Source organism: Hevea brasiliensis, chromosome 3, assembly GCF_030052815.1.
Source record: "Hevea brasiliensis isolate MT/VB/25A 57/8 chromosome 3, ASM3005281v1, whole genome shotgun sequence".
In the NCBI taxonomy this organism is placed as follows: Eukaryota; Viridiplantae; Streptophyta; class Magnoliopsida; order Malpighiales; family Euphorbiaceae; genus Hevea; species Hevea brasiliensis.
Genome location: NC_079495.1, coordinates 4,463,177 through 4,482,455, shown reverse-complemented (window position 1 = coordinate 4,482,455; position 19,279 = coordinate 4,463,177). Strand labels below are relative to the sequence as shown.

Below are 19,279 nucleotides of genomic sequence, written 5' to 3'. Positions count from 1 at the left end.
AATGCATTTGTCCTGTAAGAATAATGTCAATCACGACTAAGTACAGTAGAAATATAGAAACACCATGTGAGCATTTCTTTTTCCCTCTTATAGCTTGTCCTCTCTTCAAGCTTTTTGCTTTTGGAATCCTGGATCAATCTCACATTTACTTCCCTTCTTGCACCTGCCAAAGAAAAAAATATCCTATATTACAATCCCCTCAGGATTTAAAACAAGCATTGATGTTCATATTAGTATTGGCACTGTCTAAAACATAATATGAAGTGTAAAACTATCTACATAGATGAGCATGTCTTTATCAACTAATCTCCAGAAAATACCACTCAGATGGCCAGACACTTACTTTTGGAAAATAACATTTCATCTCATAGTAGGATCAGATACATATTATCTGCAGACAAGAAACATATCAATTTCTTGTTCCCAAGGCTCCATCGCTGATAGGCATAAATATGTATCAGCTACTAGTGATGGAATGCTAATCACAATATCATATCCCTGAGAAGATTTAAAGTAAAAGGCCACGTGCTTGAAAAGACGCGAGCAAAGCCAGCCATCAAGCAGCAGGTGGGATGTGGAAACCCCACTAACAAACACTTGAAAAATAAAGCCACAAACAGCTTCTTATTAATAGTAGACTCTGCTTTAAAACAGTAAGAGAGAATGATACGTCAAATTGTTCTCCTTGTGATCATCAAAGCAACTTTCATTAAAAGGTTAATTAGTAAGCAGTTTTTCTAATCCTGCAGCAGTATGGTCCACCCAGTTTTCCTCATTATGCAAGTTATAATCAATCCTCTGCCTCTCTTCCACACATTGCACTTAATGCATTCACCCTCAAGTATTATGATCCAAAGTGTCTGCCACACACTTGTTCTCTGCAAAACAGTCAGCCACTCTATCCAGTTGTATCTCAATAGATGCTTTCCGCTTCAAAGATCAGTAGCAGCAATAAAATCTTCCCATTTAGTGCTCAGGGGGTCATCCCCGCAGCAACAACATCACCTAACCTAAAATCAAACTGATAAGAAGTAGCATCAGAAAGCATAAATCTTCACATTATCTTATAAGGATGCGTGCTCAGCGCCCTCTCAAATAATAAATAGTCATCAAAATTTTGTTTCAGAACTATTAAAAAAAAAAATCCTGATTGCTTCTGTTGTTGGATGAAAGATTCAGACTGTTCAGCAGAGAAAGCAACACCAAAAAGGATGTAAAAGAGGCACCAAAATAAAGAAGACAAAAAGGAAATAAAAAACAAGACTTCCATTTATTTTTCAACAACAGAGTTTAGAGGCTTCCAAAAGCTTCACAACTAGTTTAAAAATTATGTGTACTTTAAAAGTTCTGTTCTTTGTGTTCCCTTAATCCTTTGAAATAAAAGAAAATATAATTTTGCATACAACCTGCTGCCGCGCGACTACAGTCAGCAGTTATCAGGTAACGATGAGCTTTCACTTAATCGATATAGTTTTCTCATAAGAAGCAAATGACACTTAAGCTTTCACTCATTACCACATGATGAGATAGAGCTCAAATTATCAGGATGAAAAAATTTTAATGCTGTCAATGGGTTCATAATATCCATAAAGAAATTATATACCAAAAGGTTTTCAGTGTATCCATAGTTTTCAGACTAGGCTTAATGTACAATGGAATCCCCATAAGAGGATGAATCAACCTAGAAACTTCTTGCACTCTTTTTGCTAGGGCAGTAACTTGACAAAATTAAAAAGGACTATTACTTGCATGTGCAATAAAAAAACTTGCATTGCCTCAGTTACAGTAATCAATAGTCTTCCTCTTGTTGAGTTTTAGATTCTTCTTTCTTCTCCCTGACCTGCTGGACACCTTCTTGATATCCTTCTATAAAACTTTTGAGTGCATCTCTATATGCAGAAGCTCTTGTCATGTACACCCGCTGCAAAGCAGGCCTTAATGTCTCCAAACCTCCTCTTGCAGCCACCGCTATTAATTTAATTTGCAGCAGAAAAGAACATTGAATGTTAGAGTTTAATGCAGGAAACCACAGGTTCACAGAAAGAAATAAAGCTACATCAAAACACTAAAGAGACTTCATTTTTCCTTATGTCTGTAGTAGGATGAGGGGGGAGGGGGGGTTGTGGGGTGTGGGCGGGGAGGAGGAGGAAGAGGAGTTTAGGAGTAAAAAGTATTGTTACATAATTCTGTAGAATATTTTACCCAATGAATTTCCTTAAAAACGTAATGTTTTTATGGCATATTGCATATAAATGCTCCTTTAGGTGCCTCTAAGCATCAATAGTTCCTTTTCCAAAAACAAAATCCCCAGATATTTGTATCTCACCATAAAGGAATCGTTATGAAAATCTACACACAATGTCAAAATAATCAGAACACAGTTTAAGTGGTTCAGTAATTAGCCTACTCCACAAATCAATCCACTATTAAGGGAAAAATAATACAACCACTAATCAGCCTCACACACTCACAAACCCTTTAACCAATACATCCAATGATGTTTACCCTCTCAAGCTAGTGGTCTCTCTAGCACTCTCACAAACTCAACCTTACAGAAGCTTATTTCAAATTCACTTGCATATAATAGCTTTGCCTGCCATGAGTCTTGGCTATTTATAGTGTAGAGCTTGGTCTCCAAGCAACGCGGAGTGGACATCAAGTATTACAGTAGAATAATTGGTCCAACTCAAAGTAAGCTTCACATTTCCCATTGCAATTCTTTTTAATGTTACTTAGGATTATGGGCTGTATCACAACAGGAATGTTTGTATACAAGAGGCATGATATAACCTTGTAAAATTACAATCACAAGGCAACACCCAAAAACAAATTCACTAAACTCAAACCCCCAAAGTAGTTGCCTTGCAAAATTTTAAAGGCAGGACAGATACCAACTAGAGATTTCCAAAAAGTAGCTCCCCTCATACCCAAATCATCTGATTCAAAATTACCAATTTCAACTACCAAGAGAAAAATGCAACAGATAATTATAGCTTATCACCTCCATAGCTGGACCATATGTTTGACTCGCTAAATAGAGATTCAATATGAATGAAAAAAAGAAATGTTATATAGGAATGACTTTTCAAAATCCACTTCTGACTTTTGAGAAGAAGCATGTAATTGAGTATTGCTTCATTAATTAGGTTTTAAAATTAGAAAACTTATTAAGTTGTGGAAGTATGAGTATCTAGGAGTGTGTGTTTGATTTAAGTGTTGAAATTTACCTTAGAAGTTCCCTTCTAGTTTGTAATCCTATAAATATGTAAAGTTAAGGATATCTTAATATGTAGTCAATTTCTATAAAATTTCAAACCGGCTATGTTATATGGTAGTGAGTGTTGGACACTGAAAGAGTCGTATGCATCTAAGATAAGAGTTGCAGAGATGAAAATGTTAAGGTGGATGAGTGGCCATACTAGACTAGATAAAGTCCGTAATGAAAGTATTAGAGAAAAGGTAGGAGTGGTGCCAATTGAAGATAAGTTGAGAGAAGGGAGATTAAGGTGGTTTGGTCGTATGAAGCTAGACACACGGAGGCTCCAGTTAGACAAGTAGAGCACATTAGGTCAGAGGATAGAAAGAAAAAAAGCGATAGACCTAAATTGACTTAGAGGAGAGTAGTACAATATGACTTAGAAGCATTACACATATTCTGAGGATTTAACCCAGAATTGTTCAGAGTAAAAAAAGAGAATCCATATAGCCGACCCCAACTTTTTGGGATAAAGGCTTAGTTGAGTTGAGTTGAGTTCTATAAAATTTCAGTTCTTTTACTTTCTGATGGACTCTATAAATCATTTTCCTTATTGATTCTAGGATATTTGAGGCTTAGGCATGTTCTAGCCCCGTTAGTGTGCTTCTTTCCAGTGTCAACTTCTATTGCTATCCTCATCACGTTTCTACCCTTTCTAACCTAAAAATCAATAATGAAAAAAAAAATGCATGTTCAAAGTTCTGCAATCTCACCATCAATGACAATCATGTAAACCACTAAAGAAAAACTTGATTAATAGTTGACAACACCAATCACAATGGTCAATCCACGAGATTGAGGATTCTTACCAAGATCTTCAAATACCGAGGGCTCTTTCTCTTGTGTTGAAGTGTTCTTTCTTCCATTGGGCTTGTCTTCACTTCCTTCCTCCTTCTTATAGTCGTTTGGCCGAAGATCAGGACCAATATCCCGTATCCAGCTTGCAGCATAAAGTCTTGACGCCTCCTTCAACACCTGAAGCACAAATAAACAAGGCACTTAACACTTGAATCTTTAAGCAAAAACCTTACGTTTACAGCTTCAATAATAAACAAACTTCATGCAACAAATATGTGAAATGTACCCAATTTAAGAGCTTGACATAAATTAACCACTACCCACATCAAGACAAAATCCCAAGAGAATTCCTTTAATCTCAAACGCCCATTAACAACCCATAAGAAAAATGCTAAAAAGACATGAAAATTATAACAATTCATAACTATTGAAGCTTCTGCAAACAAATTAAAAGATAATTGAGATAAGTATAAGCAAAAGAAAAGAAAGAAGGCCCATACTAGGAAGCGTTCGTGCCAAGTCAATTTGCGACGCTTTTTGAGATGAGGAGGGTCAGGCAGCGATGAAGGAAATGCTATTTGTTTGAGATCGTAGCGAATGTAATCGTACACCTTTCTGCTCACCACTCTTAGCTTCATTTCGACAAGAATAAAAACAAAACGGGAAGTGCGAAGTCTCTAATCACCAATTCTTGGCCCTTTTAATGGAGGGAGAAACTACAGAAATTAATTTCTTTCCACTGCGTTATTAGAGACGGCAACGCCAGACCACCTAGGGCTGGGAGAGGCGAGGAAACAGCAGAAGACGAGTGATCAACATTGTGAAGGTCACTGCCATGCTCTGTTCTTCGCTCAAATTGAACAAATTTATAATTAAGTAGCCCTTATTTGATTTTAAGTAATAATTTAATCTCAAAATTTAATTTTATTAACAAATTTGTTTTAATCGTTTAAATTGACATTAAAATTTTTTAAATTAAAAATAATTTAAGCGATGAAATTTAATTTTATTAACAAATTAATTTTAATCGTCTAAATTGATATTAAAATTTTTTAAATTAAAAATAATTTAAGCTATAAAATTTATTTTATCAATGAAATAATTCCTAAAATTTTATTTATTAAAAAAATCATTATTACTATAAAATTATTTAACACTTTAAAAATTTTACCATTTAAGTAATTAATTCTTTCCCATTTTTCTTAAAAAATAATTTAAATTTATCTCCTGCTTACCTATTTCTTTAAATAACTTTTTATTTAACTATTTATATTAATTTTATATATCAATAATTTTCATTATTATTTTCTATTTGTTAACATTTTTTTATATTTTATAATAATTTTTTTATTTTTAAAATAGTTATCAATTTGTTTAATTATTAATTAAAATTTTTTCAAATCGTACACTTTAAAGATAAAGAAAAATTAATTGGATTATCTCTTATTAGTATAATAAATTTAAACATTGATCCTATAATAATAATAATAATAATTTTTATCTTTACCTTTTCACTAACGGCCAAAATTAACCCCTTTTAATTTAGCTTTATTAACCCCATTTGTTGATTTTAATGGCTTAATTAATTATAAAACTATTATAAACATTAATTAATTGATTTTCAGTTAAATTTTAGGAGCTAATTTAGCTATTTGGCCAAAAAGATTTCAACATATGGTCAATGGCCGAGAAGAAGGCTTTATTTTGGGACGGCCAATCACGATTATTAAACGGGTAAACTAATAAATAAATAAAAACAAACCAACAAACTAGTAAATATCAATTTTAGTTGATTTATTTGTTATCAGGCAAGTTATCCTAAAAACTATCCTAATCCAACTAGATTAATATTCATTATCAATTATTCAATTCTATATCGAATCCGATTATTATTATTTAAAAAATATCTAAATTTATTTAATTATATATATTTTAATTAATAATTTATATTTAAAATTTATTATTATTAATTTATATTTTCAAAATTTAATAATTTCATAAAATATTTAAATTGTATTTAATTTAAAATAAAATATAAATTTATAAATATTATTATAAAATATATATATATATATTATTTTTAATTAAGTATTTATATAAATGAATTTAGATAGCGAATACCCAATATACAAAACTTGAATTTGATCCGAATATGTCATAGGTACTATTATTCAAATATGAACCTCTCTGAAATCAGACTATATATATTATATAAATCCATCTTATTAGAATTTAATTAGGTCAGATACTCATAAAAAACTTGATTTGTTGCCTTTCCTAATTCATCATCTCCCCACTTAAGGCTACATTCACCTTTTCTTCCACTATCATCAAATAATAAACGATTAATTATAAACTCAAAATTATCTATCATGGAACCAAATTATACCAAATACATCATCACTTCAAATTGCTTATAGTAAATATATTATAGTTCATTTTAGTTTCCTCTAAACATAATCAATATATTTACTATTTTAATTATATTATACACTGTAAAAAGTATCTTTAACTATAATAGATAGTAATTTTTTTCTTATCACTTTAGGTTGAAGCCTTTTTCTTCCATGGGCAATAGCCCCTAATTACATTGGGTGAAAACACCTCTCTATAATGGGTGGACGCTCTATTAATTGACAAAATTGAATAACCTCTTTATAATACTCCTATTCATAGTGCTAAATCATTCAATGCTAATATAATTAAGAAGCCAACTTAATTTATAAATAACAATAAAATAAAAATTCTATTATATAATAAAGTAATAGTTCTTTCACTCAAATTAAAAAAGATGTTTTCTAAATTCACTAGAATTTTCTAATAATTTAAAATTTTTTTATAGTAGTTTTATGCAGTGTTATTCAACCCAGTCCAAAGGTTGACCCGGTGAAGGGACTGGGTGAATTGGTCAATGGTTCAATTAGTGGGTCAATGTTCAATCAGTAAGTAATTAAAAACTAATTAATTAAAATTAATTAATATAAATAAATATAATTAATTAAATTTTAATTATTTAAAATAAAACTTTAACATTTATTAAGTTATATTTAATAAAATTTAATGGTATTTTTAAATTTTATATAAAATAATTAAGTAATATGATGAATAAAAATTTCTAATAATTTATAATTTTTAAATATTTATGAAATATTAATTATATATTAAAAAATAATACATTAAAATAAAAATATATATAGCTACTAAGTTAACTCAATTGATTTTGATTTTAGAAACTTTTTTTATAAGGTTTTAAGTTTAATTTTTTATAAAAAAAAAGAGAGATTTTATTGAATAATTAAACCACTCAAGTCAATTAGGTCACATCGATTTTTCAGTTCAATCGTCAGGTCAATCAGGTCGCTTTTTTGACTTGTTCAATTATAAGCTCAAACTGATTTGAAGGCCAGTTCATCGATTCACTGACTCAATCGATCGGTTCAATCTGGATTTAATAATGATGATTTTAAGTGAATTATAATTGAAAATAAAAATTTAATTTAATATAATTTGATATGAAGGCTTACTCTATTTAAAATTAGAGAATTTATTTTTAATGCAAATTATTAAATGATAAGTAAGATCATGATTATGAAATTCGTTGAAATAATATATTTATATTAATTATTAACTAATCATTAAATGTAAATATTATAAAATTTATTTCCTTAAAAAATATTTTACATAAGTTTTCTTTAAAAATAATATTTAAAATTTATTAGGTAATATTTCATTAAAAATAGAAAAGTTTAAAGAAAAAAAAAAAAACAATGTTTTATATTATCTCCAATAAGTTGGTTTCAACCTTTTTCCTTTCTCTCTTTCATTCACGACGATTATCACTAATTTCGGTTTTTTTTTTTTCTCAATATTTTGTAATTATCTTTGTATACTTTAAAAAGTCAGCAGCAATATTTATAGCAAAGCCAATTCTAAAATTGACAATATCCCATCAATAATTCCTTTGATTTTCCATAAAACAATAGTCTCTCAAAACAATTTCAGCCACAATATTCTTCCTTCTCTTTCTTCCAAGACCTCTTCTTATGGATCCTCGTCAACCCTCAGACCAAAAGCACCACCTATTTTCTTTCCCTATTATAATCAAAAGAGAACTTAGGTATGCAATATTTTTTCTCGTCATCCTAATCTCTTCAATCTTTGTCTTAGAACTCATAACCACTCCCCATCAATTTTCTCGTTTTAGTTTCTTGTCACAAATCCTATTAAACAATGAAAAATCATCAAAGGGAGCCTGTGATTACTCTTATGGAAGATGGGTTCGAGATCAAAGTTATTATAAGATTCAATCCTACGATGAAACTTGCCCGTTTCTCGATCCAGGCTTTCGGTGTCGTCGGTGTGGAAGGAAAGATGCAGAGTATCTGAACTGGAGATGGAAGCCCGATGGCTGTGAAATACCAAGGTATACATATAGGGAAGCTTCTTTTATCATGGAAGTTAATTTGATTTGAGGGTTAACTGTGTGTATGTGTGGGAAAGAAAAAAAAAAAAAAAAAAAAAAAAAAAAAAAAAAAATGATGAAGAAGTGAGTTGAAAATAAAATTAAAAAAAAAATAAATTAATTAATTGAATCATATAAAAAAAAAAAATTAAAATTTAATCTTTAATTTATATATATATTCTGTAATTTATTTAATAACATTCCAATGAACGCGTCCAAATTTAAAAATAAAAAGAAAGCTCGTCCAGCATTTGTTTTAATTTTTTTAATATTTAATATAAATATTATTTAAATAAATAATATTATAATAAATAATATTATATATTATAATATTTTTATTATAAAAAAATTATTTTTTAATTTAAAATTAAATTAAATTTTAAGTAAATAAAAAAACTAAAATATAAAATATTATTATAATAAAATAATTAAAAATTAAAATAAAAATCTACACGCTATTTAGTAGCGTTCAAATTTTATTTTTAATTTTTTAATTATTTTATTTTATATTTTAAATAAAATATAAATATTATTTTAATAATTAATATTATAATAATTAATATTGTATATTATAATATTTTTATTATAATATTTTTATTATAAAAATTATTTTTCAATTTAAAATTAAATTAAATTTTAATTAAATAAAAAATTTAATTTTTTATAAATTTTTATTTATAAATTTTTATTTAATAATAACATTTAATTTTTTATTTAATAATAAAAAATAATAAAAAAATTATTTTTTTTAATTTAATTTTAAATTAAAAAATAATTTTTATAATAAAAAAATTATAATATACAATTTTAATTATTATACTATTATTTATTAAAACATTATTTTTATTTTTATTTAAAATATAAAATAAAATAATTAAAAAATTAAAAATAAAATCTAAATTTTTGTTTTAATTTTTAATTATTTTATTATAATAATATTTTAATTTTTTTATTTAATTTAATTTTAAATTAAAAAATAATTTTTTATAATAAAAATATTATAATATATAATATTAATTATTATAATATTATTTATTCAAATAATATTTATATTTTATTTAAAATATAAAAATAAAATAATTAAAAAATTAAATAAAAAGCTAAATGCTATTTATAGTAGCGTCCATAAAAATATTATAATATATAATATTAATTATTATAATATTATTTATTATAAAAAATTATTTTTAAATTTAAAATTAAATTAAATATTAAAAAAAAATTTAGATATTGGGATGTCTCGCGTACTATTATTGATAGTGTCCTAACTAAAAATGCTATTTTAACTCGCATCTGTATTTTTAATTTATTTCATTCTCTTAATTTTTTAATTTTTAACACTTTTTTTATATTTTTTTTCCCTTGACACACTCATACGATAATTAACCTTGATTTGAACTGGGTAGCTGTTGTTGCATGCGTGGCTACGTTGTGTTGGTGTAAGCGTCTATTAGGGTATGAAATTTTAGGAAATTTGCTGTGAAATTTTAGAGCATGATTTTTTTTTTTTGGGTACTTAATAATTCATCGCCATGATTTAAACCTTTACTTCATCAAGCAGATAGGCTAACCTAATGGCACAAGTTTGGTTTGATGTGATATAATATTATATATTTATGAAATAAATAAATAATAAGAAATTAATTTCAATTTCTGGGGGCCAAACTAGGGGCAGCCTCAAACATTTATAAAATTTTTTAAATGTCCTAAAATTTAATTTTTTTATTAATTATTTTTTAAAAATTTTAATTAATTTCACATAAAATAATTTATATATGAAAGATGTTTTTAATGAAAAATATTTTTTATGAAAATGTTTTATCGTATTTAATTACAATATTAAATTAATAGTATGTGTTTATATTATAAAAAAGATTTTTTTTTGAAAAATTTATTTTTTTAAAAAATAATTTAATTTTTTCTTTAATTAATAAAATATTTTTTATTAATTTATTTTCTCAAATACTCCAAACATTAGAAAATATAAAAAAATATTATTTTAAAAATATTGTTTATAAAATAAACAAAGCCTTAATCTCTAAGCAATTAAATATGTATATTAAATAATTAATAATTTATTTATTATTATTTAAATTAAAGTATCAAATTACTTAAATGAGTACAAGAACTAAATTAAAAATTAATTATTTAAATTTTTATATTTAAAAGTTATTTTAAAATTAAATACAACTCCATCTAATAATTTTTTACTATATAATTTCAAAGATTTTTCAATTTGTATTTTTGCTTTCCCTGTCTTTATATGTGTACAATATAATTTATTTTTTCTTTATCTCTTCTTTATGTCATCCAAATTAAAAAAATATTTTATTTATATGTATATAAGTAGACAAAATTTAATGGTCTCAACTCTAATATAATTTTTTTAAATTTATCAACTTAAATGTATATTTGTTTTTGCATGGTATTTTTACTTTGATGCTTTACTAATTTCTATTTTTTATGTTATAATTTGTTTTAATTTTACATTATTATATCATATAGTATAGTAAATTAAGGCTTATATTTATTTTTTGACTTTTAAATTTATGAATTTTATGCAATTATTTGTTATAATATTTGTATACTGTTTTTTATTTCTTTAAATAATAAAATTTATAATATGAATTATATAATAAACAAAACTATTATTATTTAACACTTATATTTATTACAAAAATTTTATTATAATTTTTTAAGCTCAAAAAAACTTAATAATGATTTCCTTGTACATCTCCATACACAGATTTAATGCAAGCGACCTTCTGGAGAGGAGCAGGAATGGAAGGATAGTGTTTGCTGGAGACTCTATTGGAAGAAATCAATGGGAGTCCTTCCTATGCATTCTAAGTCAAGGAGTTCCCAACAAGTCGACAATATATGAAGAACATGGAAAACCCATAACTAAACATAAAGGTTTTCTCTCTATGCGTTTCAGTGAATACAACCTCACAGTTGAATACTACAGGGTACCCTTCCTCGTAGTCGTTGGTCGCCCTCCACTTGATTCTCCTACTTACATCAAGATGACTGTTAAGGTCGATCAATTGCACTGGTTCTCCAGAAAATGGGTCGGAGCTGATATTCTTGTTTTCAGTGGAGGCCATTGGTGGAATGAATATAAAACTCTCAAAATGTATAAGCTTTTGTTTCTCCTGTCTAGTACAGTGTAGCCCAGTTTGTGTGGATGATTAAATTAACCTTTTTCTTTTGTGCATGTGTTCAGGGGCTGCTATTTTGAGGATGGAGGAAACGTAAATACTTCGATGAGTGTGATGGAAGCATTTCAGAGATCTCTACAAACATGGAAGTCATGGGCAATACAGAATTTAGATCCTGAAAGAAGCCACATTTTCTTTCGTAGCTTCTCTCCAGTACATTACAGGCAAGTTTTCTCAACATGGGGGGTGTTAGGGTACAATAGCAATTCACAGTTTAAGAGCATAGATTCTTTCAAAATTTTAATGAGTGAAATTGCAGGAATGGCACGTGGAATACTGCGGGTCGATGTGATGTGGATATCCAACCAGAGGCAGAGAATCTGGAACCTGAGCCAGTGAATAATCAATTGATTTCTGATATAATCAAACAAATGGAATTAGAATACAGAAATAGCAAGGTTCAGTACTTAAACATCACATATCTGACACAGTTCAGGTTTGATGGGCACCCTTCAGTCCATCGCGAGCCAGGCACTCCAGTTCCTGCTCCACAAGACTGCAGCCACTGGTGCTTGCCCGGGATACCAGATGTATGGAATGAAATCCTATATGCTCATTTACTGTCCCTGGGATTCAGAACCAAGTGATGTTACCTGGCCAAAAAGGAAAAATGGACAATTTCTTGGTTGCTTGCCTTGAAAGTTCTTTAATATTGTCAAGGCTGTATATAATCAGGGCTTGCTTCTAACTAGGCTCATTCCTTTTCATTCTCATTGGCATCAGCTTCGCTGGTTTCCATTTCCTTCACTTTCTCAAGCTGCCTCTAGAGCTCTAACCTTTCTGGTCCATAAGTAGAAGGTATCTGCCAAACAGCATAAGATTTGTCCCGATGGTAAGCGATTTGACATTCACACAATAATTTTAACGGCATTTAATATCGTCAGAAACCACAGGCCAAAGCTGGCACATATCTCTGGATAGCAGCATGCCCAACTACAGTAACCTGCAGGAGACAAATTATCCTTTACATTCAGCACATGATGTAAATCATAATCATACGATGTAGCACTGAAATATATTCAAGATTTCATGAATGTATATGTGAAGCCATTTGGATGATGTTCATCTAATCCACAGGATTTCCCTTCAGAATAGTAAATTGCAGTACAATAGGAGAAAAGAGGTCAAGTGTCCATAGTGCAGGAGGTTAGGGATAACCTTGGAAGCTCCCATCCCCTTTAAAATACCAATACAAATTATTTGTGTTTTGATGAAATTAAACAGTGATAATAAAAAATAAATAAAAAAAAAGCAAAGGAAAAGATTTTATATATATATATATATATATATATATATATATATATATATATATATATATATATATATATATATATATATAATGATATGGAGCTGTGGTTAAAAGAGTTGTGAGGACAACCTTAAAATCAACCTAGAATCAGAAAACCAGGCAGAATGAAGCTCAAAAGAACCTGCCCACTGGTTTTAGGGCATTCCCATATAGCCAATCTCAATTGTACACTTAGAACTACTTGGGATTATTTTCTTAGTAATTGAAGCAAAAACAATAACTTAGATACAGTACTATATCATGGACCAAAATGGAACCAACCATGCAAAGGCCTGTTGCCAGAAAGCCAAATCATTTGGCTAGGCCTGGTATTAGACTGACAAAAATTTGAAAGTCGACTTCTGAATTCTTCAATGGTGTTATGGTTTTACAAAGGATGCTTCATTAGTAGTACTACAGTAACAATCCAATGACGTATACAAACAACATGTTGACAAAGATGAAATACAAGATTCATATTTTATATAAATCTTCAAAATAGAATGTTAAAATTATTCACTCTCTGATTCTTGGAATAGGAGTTTCAGATATTAAAATATCTGATCCACTCCTTGGACAAATTTCCTGCAAGTCAGATTCACCACAGGGATTTCTTGAGTGGGGAAGGCAAACTAGAATCCCAATCCCCACCTTCCTTTCCCCACACATGCAAGGTCTTCTAGGCACACCCCTGGGATACATGTACACGGACACCTCAACATGAATACAGGATACAATTACTTTTTAAGAAAATAGAAGCAAAACAAATCATGGCACATTAACAATGTAACCAGAATATATGTTAAATTAACTGAAAATTTGGAATACCTGATAATCCAACATAGTGATGATTAAATATTTTATTTTTAAAGGTTACAATGATTCTTAGTACTGTCAAAGATTTATAAAAGTGTATATAAGGGAAGTCCTTGATTAAAAAAAAAAAGGAAAGGAAAGAAAAGAAAAGTCTATCCATACAGAAAAAGAAACTGTCTATTAAAATAGCCAAAAAAGAGAGAAAGAAAGAAAGAAAATGATTAACACTAATGACAACTAAAACTATCCACCAACAAGCTTATTAGTTAATACATTCTAATTCACAATAAAAAGTTTAATCTTTGTCTTAATTTTAGCATAGCAATTTTTTTAGGTTACTAAAATGCAGCAAAAACGTATTCCAAAGTTGACCCTGTGTGTCTACTGTGAATCTGACACAGAAAAAAGTGTGTGACACTTGCTAATTGTCTGATGTGTTGGAGTCTTAGGCCTGCCTTGTGAAATTTGTAAGGAAAGCCTCAATATGCAATAACAGAGAAAAATAGCATACAGAGCAGTGGCAGCAATAAAGAGTAGGTCTCCTTCAAAATAATTAACAAATGATGCCACCAAAGCTGGGACTTGCTAGGACCAAAGCCATTCATAAGCCTCAGGATGCTTGGCAGATAGTTTTTCCCTGATTAAACTCTACAATGGAGCTGATTGTCGCAGTAAACTGCATGAGATAAATTGTTAAAACAGGTATGAAAGTAATACAGAGATATTTGTATAAAAATCACATCAACAACATTAATGGGAAGAGACAACCATACAACCAAAGATTTTGAAAATGTATATGTAAATGTCAGATAGAACCTACATTTAAACTGGACAAAAGTAGATAATTGCAAAAGTGAAAGTCATAGTTAGTAAAGGCGCAACAAGCTCCAAGGCACAAAGAGATCCTAGAGCCCAGATGCAAGGTTCAAGGTGCAAGTGCGCACCTAAATGACGTGGGACAAAAAAAAAAAACTTAAAAATTAAATATTAAAATTAAAACTTAAGTTAAATAATAATAGATATAAGCTTTATTTAATCAATATTATCAATTTATAAAATATTAATAAGCATAGAAAAATACGTAAATGAATATAAACTTCATTAATATCATTTTTTTTTCTCTTTAAAACAACATTATGAGAACTTGTTGGAAAATAAGAAAAACCCAGCTTTTGGGAATCCATAAACAAACCCTGATTGTGGATATCCAAAAACATACCCAAATAGTATTCTACTATTGTTAATTTTATTAGAAAAAAGATTAAAAAAAGAAGCAAATTTAGATAACTCAAAAACAGAGGATAAATAATCAAGAAATAAAGGACCTAAATAACATTTTTTTTTAAAAAAAATAGCAATTTCAGAAAATCCTAAGTAAAGGACCCAAATAGCACCATCAATGGTGTTTAAAGAAAAACATCTAATTTCAAATAACCTAGAAACAGAGGAGTCCTACAGCAAAAGAAGATGAGAGAAGTTTGGAAACAAGGAGTGAGGATAGGGATTAAAGGAGTGCCAGTGTTGAAATGGAAATATGGGCGGTCAGCAATCAATTTTGGTGGTTTGATGAGATTCTGGCAACTTTCCAGTGCGTTAACACCGTATTCTTGTGGATCAGCGAATTCTTGGCCTAGTTGTAGTGTCTTTTGCTGATGGAAGTGCTTACTGGAGGTGGAAATTAAGAAGGTAAACTTTTCCAGAGCTTTGCTCCTGGAACAAGATGCATGCCTGGGCCTATAAAGGTCGCCCGCCTATCACTAGTAGTTGTTGGGGTTAAAGCCATGTGCACGCCTTTAACAACACTAGCGAAAGTTCAACACTCTGAATCCACTATGAAAACAGAGCATGAGTTTTCACGGAGAGAGAGAGAGAGAAAGAGAGAAGACTGCTTATTCAAATTTCTATTTTTTCATCATCAAATTAAGGAAACCAACTATTTATGGCCAAATTCTGTTCCCCAAAAAATTCACAACATCCCTATCTCTTCCTACACCTCAGGATGAAATGTCACATGCTGCTTGCAATAGAGAATACACAGAGTCTGAGAATTTCATGAAACGTAAGATGGCGTAAATAACATTTTGTACTAAAATAGTTAACTCAAAAATCTAATCAAAAGAATTAGCTCCAAAAGTTCACTAAATCATATACAGAAATTTAAACGTTTTAAAAATAATTTCTGAGAAACAGTGCAATAATGTATCAGATTAAAACCACAACAAAGAAAGAAGAAAAGTGAAAAGAATTATGAAAGAAATAAGGAAAAGTTCATGGCATCTTAGAATCAAGGCTTTAATGAGAACCTATGAGCAAGAAACTTTACTACTGGAGAGGGCAGGATTAGCTATTGAGATTTTGCTTCTTGGTGATGGGAAAACTAATTAAATAAGTTTAAATTTTGACCAAAAATACAAGATAAAGCATCTCAAGACAATTCAGAAGCATGCTAACCAGATCAAGTCCAATCTTTGAATAATGCAAGTGAAAACGCATAATGCATCCTATCATCTATAAAGCCATCAAGCATTTTAAAAATGCATCACCCAAGGCAAGCCTCAAAAAAGCTTCCTGCAATTTTACAAGGTACTGAATTCACTAAAATAAATAAAAAGATAAATATCATCTTAAGCCCTCAAGATTAGATGAAAACGGCAAGGGCTTTAAAATATTAGATTCATTATGTTAAGATCCATCAATGATGAGTAACTAAACAATTAATTATAATGAAGGTTGAAGTGGTAGAGACCTCAGTGGCAGCGAAAATTAACAACAGTTGTCTTCATTGTGATTAACCACAGTCATACACATTGTGGGGATGTCATTGATTATACTATGTTCTTTTACATAATTGTAATGGGAAAAGATGTAGCAGGACAAATAAGATTGCAAACGGTACAGACAAGGCAATGCCAGCAACAATAACAGTATCAGTAGTGATGTGCAATTGACAGAGGTAGCAATTCTGGTTGTTGAGATAAATCACATAATGTTATACACAGCTATTGAAGGTGTCATAATACCAATAATTGAGGTAGAAGCAACGTTGACAATAGTATCACCACAATTCTGTTTGTTAAAATAATGAAATAAAGCCAATGAGTGACCAATATGCTTTGACTGGAAAATCTCCCATACACAGCCGAATGGCATTATAGGATTAGCATCATATAAGATATGTTTCTGTGTTCATTGAAAATTGAAGATAATTTTGAATCCTTCCATATTTAAAATATGATAAAATAATACAGCATTTTGCAGACCTTGTATGTGCATATCTTACAGGAAAAAGAATAGGGAAAGTAAAATAGCATATGTGGTACGAGATATCCTTTTTTTTTCCTTATAAGAATGAGAATCAACCTGGTAAGATTGTGTTTTTACCCATGCATTCCTGTCTAGAGCAAGCCAAGCTATTGAAAAGCAGGATAATTTTGAAAGAAAGCCCTGTTCGTTAATAGCCAACTCAAAAACCCTGGCTGCATCATGTAAAGATTGAACAAGCCTATCACCATTGTCTTCAACTTGCAATGACTGATTAAATTTGACTCTAATTTCATCTACATCAGTACTGGTACATGCTGAGGGACTTCCATTGAGAGTAACACCATCATCTGCATTTGCAAAGCGAAGAAGGTGTGCCGCCCTCCTAGTTTTATAATAAGTCAGTTTTGATTTCTTATATACAGTAATCGATGATTAAGACTGTGGCTGTCATTCCCCAGAAAAACACGCACCATAAGACATTTTTTCTTGAATTACCCCAACTGCTCAATAAGTAATCCAAGTGAACCAATCTTTTGCAGGAAACGAGTCCAATTGAATTTCGAGAAAGGCATGGATTCGAAGAACTGCAATTTGCAAATACAAAGCTCAAAGACAAACTATAAACCCAGTCACGATTACTTCAACATTCCATCAAAAATAGTGAATCTAAGAGTATTTGGATATTTGGACGAGGTGAGGAAATGATAAATAATAGAAAGTTAAAAAAGGGGAAGGGGAAGGGGAAGGGGAAGGGGAAGAAGAGTTACAATAAAAAAAATTTTTCATGTTTGGGAATAAGTGAATTAATAGAAAGATAAGAAGATGAGATGAGGGTGAAGGAGACGTAAAATCAAGGGGTGTATAAGTAAAAATATTCATAACTATACTCTCTTCCTCTTTATCCCTTCTTATACTCTAATTTAGGGTGTAAAAAAAAATTGAGATTTGAGGGATAAGGAAAGTAAGACTTACCCTTACCTACCCTTATCTACCATTAACTCACTCCTCCCCAGAATAATTAATTATTACTCCTTACCTTTATTTATTCATCACTCATTCTCATCTTCATCCAAACATATCCTAAAGAGATGTCACAGTCAAACAATATTGGAACAAAGCCCAGCAAGGGTTAGGCTTTTTCCCAATGGGAAGCAACTAAAAAAAAAGAAAATGTTTTGGCTAATGTGAAGGAGGGAGAGAGTTTAACACTTGTCTAGTAAATAAAAAATTAAAAAAAATAATTGTTAAAAAATAGTTGAAAGCTACTCTAAGAAATGTATAACTACTTTTTTATCCTTAAAAATATGAATTAATTACTTTAAGAATTAATTACTTTAAGATTTTTAAATAAAATTTTTAATTACAAAATTTTTTATATATTTTATAAAATAACCATAAATATTATAATTATTTACAAATAAATCTTTATATTTTTATAATTAAAAAATTTAAAAATTGTATATAAAATTAATAACTATATAATATAAAAAATTTAAAAATACAAATATTATTTATATGTAAAAGAGCATTAATATTTATTTAGCAAATTAATAAAATTAGTATAGAGAATGAATTATATTAAATATTTTATAAATATTTGAAAATTGATATTATTTAGTATTTATTAATTTAACAAAATATTAAATTATGATAAACATTATTAATATGAATTAATAAAAAAATATGAATAAATAATTGTTGAAATAAATTAATTAAAAATAAATAAAATAATGCTATTCATAGAAGGATTCAAGAGCTCACTCATAAGCTTGATGTTCTCAATTCCTCTTCTGGCTCAAATATGATCCAAGATGAAATTATGATAAAGGAGATTGGATATATGACAGTTCCTTAATCAATCAAGAAGCGGTGAAATACTTTCGAGGGATATTCTCTAATTCTCCAATTCATCTATCGCAAAATTCCTTAAATGTGATCCCACATGTTGTCACTGATGAAATGAATAGAGCTTTATGTGTTATACCATCAGAAGAGGAGATTAAGTCAATAGTCTTCAGCTTAAGGGCTTATAAAGCTCCAGGACTAGATGGATATCAAGGGGCCTTTTTTCAGAGATATTGGAATATAGTGCGCATTGATATGGTGAAATTGGTGCAGGATTTTTTTCACATTGGTGTTTTGCCTGCTAATATCAATGAGACTCACATTGTCCT

At 29.2% G+C, this 19,279-nt stretch overlaps 2 protein-coding genes and 1 long non-coding RNA gene across 3 annotated transcripts; 1 reads left to right on the top strand and 2 right to left on the bottom strand.

Moving 5' to 3' along the window:
* Positions 1 to 1,595: 1,595 nt before the first annotated feature.
* On the bottom strand, positions 1,596 to 4,913 carry LOC110647980 (uncharacterized). Its single transcript, XM_021802046.2, has 3 exons — positions 4,555 to 4,913; positions 4,066 to 4,231; positions 1,596 to 1,968 (listed from the first exon to the last, which is right to left on the bottom strand). Exons 1-3 carry the CDS (start codon positions 4,690 to 4,692, stop codon positions 1,790 to 1,792), a joined length of 483 nt encoding a protein of 160 aa, XP_021657738.2. The 5' UTR covers positions 4,693 to 4,913; the 3' UTR covers positions 1,596 to 1,789.
* A 3,100-nt stretch (positions 4,914 to 8,013) lies between these two features.
* Positions 8,014 to 12,807, top strand: LOC110647976 (protein trichome birefringence-like 8). The gene is made up of 4 exons (XM_021802039.2): positions 8,014 to 8,477; positions 11,263 to 11,652; positions 11,743 to 11,901; positions 11,997 to 12,807. The coding sequence occupies exons 1-4, from the start codon at positions 8,098 to 8,100 to the stop codon at positions 12,322 to 12,324; spliced, it is 1,257 nt and encodes a 418-aa protein (XP_021657731.2). The 5' UTR covers positions 8,014 to 8,097; the 3' UTR covers positions 12,325 to 12,807.
* Positions 12,066 to 17,773, bottom strand: LOC110647977 (uncharacterized). Its single transcript, XR_002493487.2, has 3 exons — positions 17,202 to 17,773; positions 14,353 to 14,517; positions 12,066 to 12,680 (listed from the first exon to the last, which is right to left on the bottom strand). It is a non-coding gene; the product is annotated as an uncharacterized LOC110647977 (long non-coding RNA).
* Between the last annotated feature and the right edge of the window lie 1,506 nt (positions 17,774 to 19,279).

Excerpts from the sequence above, each read along its gene's own strand:
- LOC110647980 (XM_021802046.2), bottom strand. The coding sequence starts at position 4,692 with ATGAAGCTAAGAGTGGTGAGCAGAAAGGTGTACGATTACATTCGCTAC. Across the intron at positions 4,232-4,554 it reads CTTGGCACGAACGCTTCCTA|GTGTTGAAGGAGGCGTCAAG; the intron begins GTATGGGCCTTC and ends TTTGTGCTTCAG. Across the intron at positions 1,969-4,065 it reads CTCGGTATTTGAAGATCTTG|CGGTGGCTGCAAGAGGAGGT; the intron begins GTAAGAATCCTC and ends TTAAATTAATAG.
- LOC110647976 (XM_021802039.2), top strand. The coding sequence starts at position 8,098 with ATGGATCCTCGTCAACCCTCAGACCAAAAGCACCACCTATTTTCTTTC. Across the intron at positions 11,653-11,742 it reads GAATATAAAACTCTCAAAAT|GGGCTGCTATTTTGAGGATG; the intron begins GTATAAGCTTTT and ends GCATGTGTTCAG. Across the intron at positions 11,902-11,996 it reads TTCTCTCCAGTACATTACAG|GAATGGCACGTGGAATACTG; the intron begins GCAAGTTTTCTC and ends GTGAAATTGCAG.